The 5,133-nt window shown below is 50.4% G+C and overlaps 1 protein-coding gene across 1 annotated transcript in view; it reads right to left on the bottom strand.

The window, feature by feature from the left end:
* WIPI2 (WD repeat domain, phosphoinositide interacting 2) overlaps nt 1-5,133 on the bottom strand; it is a 55,649-nt gene that overhangs the window by 15,921 nt on the left and 34,595 nt on the right. Inside the window, exons 5-7 of the mRNA XM_015426754.1 lie at nt 3,151-3,248; nt 2,924-3,016; nt 911-981 (exon numbers count right to left, since the gene is read on the bottom strand). Of these exons, the coding sequence (XP_015282240.1) occupies nt 911-981; nt 2,924-3,016; nt 3,151-3,248 (262 nt within the window). The remainder of the gene's footprint in view (nt 1-910; nt 982-2,923; nt 3,017-3,150; nt 3,249-5,133) is intronic.

Below are 5,133 nucleotides of genomic sequence, written 5' to 3' on the forward strand. Positions count from 1 at the left end.
TAAGGCCAAGGTTTATTCAGGTACAAGCTCTCCCTTCTCTGCCAGGACAGATCTGCACGTCCCCCTCCCCCCAATAGCTAGCAATCCAAAACAGTCCAGTGGCGCCTTTAAGGCCAAGGTTTATTCAGGTACAAGCTCTCCCTCCTCTGCCAGGACAGACCTGCACGTCCCCCTCCCCCCAATAGCTAGCACTCCAAAACAGTCCAGTGGCACCTTTAAGGCCAAGGTTTATTCAGGTATAAGCTCTCCCTCCTCTGCCAGGACAGATCTGCACGTCCCCCTCCCCCCAATAGCTAGCAATCCAAAACAGTCCAGTGGCACCTTTAAGGCCAAGGTTTATTCAGGTGCAAGCTCTCCCTCCTCTGTGAGGACAGATGTGTGTCCCCCACCCCCAACAGCTAGCAATCCAAAACAGTCCAGTGGAGCCTGAGCAATGGGTGTGGCCTTCTGACACACTTCCGGTGATGTCAGGGGGTGTGGCATATGCAAATGAGCTATGCTAATTTATGCTAATGAGCTCCTGCACCTCCTTTTCTACAAAATGACCCCTGGAGGTAGTTATGAATTTCCGGCGATGTACAGGGGGTTGGGATGGATGACCCCGGAGGTGCCTTCAACTCTATGATTCTACAGTCGGGGAATTACAGGAAAAGGCCGCCTACGGAGATCTCAGGTCCTGAATAAAAGCCAACGGACAAAAAGGAGGGGGGGGGGCGTGGAGAAAAGGCGGAGAGGAGAAATCCTTTCCCGCGAGCCTGCGCAACGGACGCACGCATCTGGAACCCTAACACGGGCCCGGTACCGGAGAACAAGTGGCCGCCTGTTAACAGTCCACGGCTATCGTGCACAGGGGTCCGCTGAAAACTACAGCAAGGGAGCAGGACGCCGGGGATCTGAAAGTTTACTTCACCTCTTCACTCCTCTTCGGAATTCAAAAAGCTTCTGCCCCTCTGGAATGGAAAACACGCGGATCACCGTCCCCTGGTGGAATAAACAGGAGTGAGGGGAGATCGCAGGGTTTGGTGGGAAACGGCCGCCGGGGAGCTCTCGTTATCCTGTACGGAGTCACGGGAGCGGCTGTGGCGTGCCGTCTTATCTGGGAGCTCCCGGCAGGACTGTGGCCCACTAGAAGCGTCAGAGCCCAAAGACGTCCGGAGGGCGAGCTAACTTGGGAGGGATCTTGCCCATCCTCGCTGCCTTCAGCATTGTGAAACAAAGCCTCACAATTAAGAAGAAGAAGAGTTTGGATTTATACCCCGACCTTCACTACCCACAGGAGTCTCAGAGCGTCTTACAGTCTCCTTTTCCCTTCCCCTCCCCGCAACAGGCACCCGGTGAGGTAGGCGGGGCTGAGAGAGCTCTGGCAGAAACTGCTCTTTCAGGGACAGCTGTGCCAGAGCTTGTGACTAACCCAAGGTCACATCAGCAGGTGCAAGCGGAGGAGGAGTGGGGAATCAAACCCGGTTCTCCCAGATTAGAGTCCGCGCACGTAACCACTACACCAAACTGGCTCATCTGTCTGCTGCTCTGAGACTCCAAGTGAAGCCAGTTTGGTGTCACAGGGTGTCTGTTGTGGGGAGGGGAAGGGAAAGGAGTTTGTCAGCCGCTCTGAGACTCCAAGTGAAGGGCGGGGTATAAATCCAATCTCTTCTTCTTCTTCCTCCTCTTCCCCGATTTCTCCCTGTGACATGTACAATTCGGGATGCCTTTTTAAAAACAAACAAACAGATGCACAGCATGCGCCAACCAGCCCAAACAGTATCGCAGCCGGAAGCACAAATGTTACACTAAGTTTCTAACCCCCCCCCCCCCAAAAAAAAAACCCAGGTTAAAATACAATAAAACGAAATACATACATGTAATACTATAAAATTCACGTATCAACGATATACATACAAAGTGCAATTAAGAGAAGAGAAGAGAGAAGAGATTGGATTTATATCCCGCCCTTCACTTGGAGTCTCAGAGCGGCTGACAAACTCCTTTCCCTTCCCCTCCCCACAACAGACACCCTGTGAGGTGGGTGGGGCTGAGAGAGCTCTGACACAAAGTGCTCTTTTTCAAGGACAGCTGTGCCAGAGCTTGTGACTGACCCAAGGTCACATCAGCAGGTGCAAGTGGAGGAGTGGGGAATCAAACCCGGGTCTCCCAGATTAGAGTCCGCACACTTAACCACTACACCAAAGTGCAGATGGCGATTGCTGTACGGTGGTCCAATATAGCTAAACCAGTATCCGTGGTTGTTCTTAGTGCCAGTAGCATAAGGGCCGTAGCAGCTCAGTTTTTAATAGCTCATTCCTCACTGGCGGTTCCTAATCGAAGGCCTGGTGGAAGAGCTCCGTTTTACAGGCCCTGTGGAACTGTGAAAGGTCCCGCAGGGTCCTTAGGTCTTCCGGGAGCTCGTTTCACCCATGTGGAGCCACCACTGAGAAGGCCCTGGCTCTGGTAGGAGCCAATCTGGCGTCTTTCGGACTTATCTTTCTCCGTAAATAAATGAAAAGAAGACTCGCTTGGTTCAGACGGAATTATAAACCCTGGTATTGGGCCCCATGCAAACAACTGCAGAAGGAGTCTGAGACTTGCTAGGGTGACCTCTCCGCCCAGTTTATAAGGAACTGCTTGGTTCGCAGCAAGCCTTGCGGCCGAGCTGGCAAACTGTAATTCGCGCTTCCCTGCAGGACTGCAAACCGCAGTTCGACAAGCACAAATCATAATTTTTTGGTTCCGACGCAGTGGCAAACTGGGGGGAGGGGGGCAATAAGCCAGGGACTCACTCGCTGCTTTCCAGAACATGAGAAGAAGGGGATTGCCGGGAGCGCCTTCCAGAACAGATCCCTCTGGGCATTTCCCCTTCTCTCCCATAAACTGTTGCACACAATCTTTGCTGTGCTTCCGTAGAGGCGCGACCAAATCAGAACCGTACCTTTTCGGATGCCGTGGCCAGCTTGGTGCCGCTCGCGTCGAAGGCTAACGCGGCCAGAGGACTGTCGTGGGCGGGGATCATGTTGGCGGCTCTCTGGGAGGAAGGAAAGGGGAGAGGAGAGGTGACCGTGAATGCAGACATTAGCCCAGCCCGGTCAGCCGGCCCGTGGCCGGATCCACAGGGGCAGGGGAGCTGCTTGCGGAGACCGAGTTCCCGGGGAAGCTCACCAGGTTGATGGTGTCGAAGACCTGCACTTCTCCAATGGTTGCGCTCCCCGGGTAGGCCAGATAGCAGTTGTCGTTGTTTATCGACAATGCGCATAAGCCTAGGAGAGGAGGGAAAGGCGGGTCAGCGTCTCTGGCCACGGCACACTCCGCACCGCGAGACGGAAAAAGCGGCCAGCCTCCAGGGCTGTGATGAACAGCTTGGAAGCAAATACAAGAATACACATGCCATGACGTTACTGTTTTAGCTAAATGAAACTATTCAAATTGTTATTATTAAGGTAATGATTATCTTTCTCCTTCCAATAAGGTACAGCAGAAAAGTTGACCAAATATGAATGATTAACCCGTTAAACTGGAGATAGCTCACCTTGTAATAATTTCATAATTAGTTGCTGTAGATTTTCCGGGGTTGTGTGGCCGTGGTCTTGGCATTGTAGGACCTGACGTTTCGCCAGTATCGGTGACTGGCATCCTCAGAGGTATAACACAGAAAGAAGGAGTACTCCCTGCACAAAGAGTACCCCTTCTTTCTGTGTTATACCTCTGAGGATGCCAGTCACCGATACTGGCGAAACGTCAGGTCCTACAATGCCAAGACCACGGCCACACAACCCCGGAAAATCTACAGCAACTAATGAACTCCAGCCGTGAAAGGGTGTGTTCAGACGAGCAGCTAATCCCGTCATTAGCCCAGCTCTAATTTCATCCTGACTTTTTAAATCCATCGTTGCACGACCAGACAGCCCCCCATGAATCGTCTTACTGTGCGTTGTCTCCGCTGTGGATTGTCCAGATGGCGTCCACTGAAGGAGGCATGTGCGGCGTTTTGTTTTTGTTTGTTTTTTTAAAAGAAAGTTTGCACAAGCGCATAGGTGTGACATCGTGTCCTTGTTTCTCCACGCATGCGCGCAATCGAGATTTTAAAAAATGGCGCCTGTTTTAATTGCGCACTGTAACAATCAGAAGGGGGAAAGTCCATGAATGGCCCATCGGGAACCAAAAACTCCAGTTTTAAAGTACTACCTTTTTAATGCGGCTCTGAAGCGCGGCAAAACGGGATGCTCACGGATGAGGTACGTTTCCCAGATGTTGCTGTCTGGAAATTACATTTAAATCCGCCAGGCACTCGTGCACGGCGCAGATCTAAAGAGCCGTCTGAACAGACTTAAAGCCTTCGGCAACATATTAATTTCATAATTATCGGTCTATGATGTGTTTCTAGTAGTATAATCAAATCAGTAATTCTTTGATAGAACTGTAAATCCAATCTGCAGAGCTGTTATTCCAGAAATGAAACCTTCATCTGGTTGTAACTATTAAGATTATTCCAGCAAGGAGGATTCTTTCTGTAGAAAACCACGGTTTAAATCCAGTCTGACTGACTAGTGATTTAAATCGTGAATTAAAGCAAATCCGCCCTGCTTGGAATTCTTCCCGCTCTCCAAGAAAAGGAAAACACCCAACAGGTTAGTGCTTTCTGGACAAAAATATTACAAATTATAAAAAGAATATGTAAAGTTTCACTGACCATTAACTCCAATTTAATGCTAATGGGTATAAGAGGAGACCCAGCAGTAAGTAAAGAGAACCAAGCTATGTTTAAAGTCATGATAATAGCAAGCAAAGCAGTGATCGCTCTAGGCTGGGAGGACAAGAGTAAGTGGACTGTAGAAACACCTGAAATAATTGTTTGATTTCATGCAGTAGGAGACAATTGAGAAATTGAATCGGAAGACCACATGGGAAGACAAGACCACAGGGATTAGGACGAAATGGAAGACCTACTTGGAATTCACTGCCACGGGAAGTGGTGGCGGCTACAAGCACGGACGGCTTCAAAAGGGAATTAGATAAGCATATGGAGCAGAGGTCCATCAGTGGCTCTTAGCCACAAGGTTTAGATAGGGACTCTGGGGCAAGTGATGCTCTGTCATCTTGGTGCTTGGGGGGGGGGGGTCAAAGGGGGGGGGGCTTTTAATTTCC

Source organism: Gekko japonicus, unplaced genomic scaffold, assembly GCF_001447785.1.
Source record: "Gekko japonicus isolate JY-2015 unplaced genomic scaffold, Gekko_japonicus_V1.1 scaffold4221, whole genome shotgun sequence".
Classification (NCBI taxonomy): Eukaryota; Metazoa; Chordata; class Lepidosauria; order Squamata; family Gekkonidae; genus Gekko; species Gekko japonicus.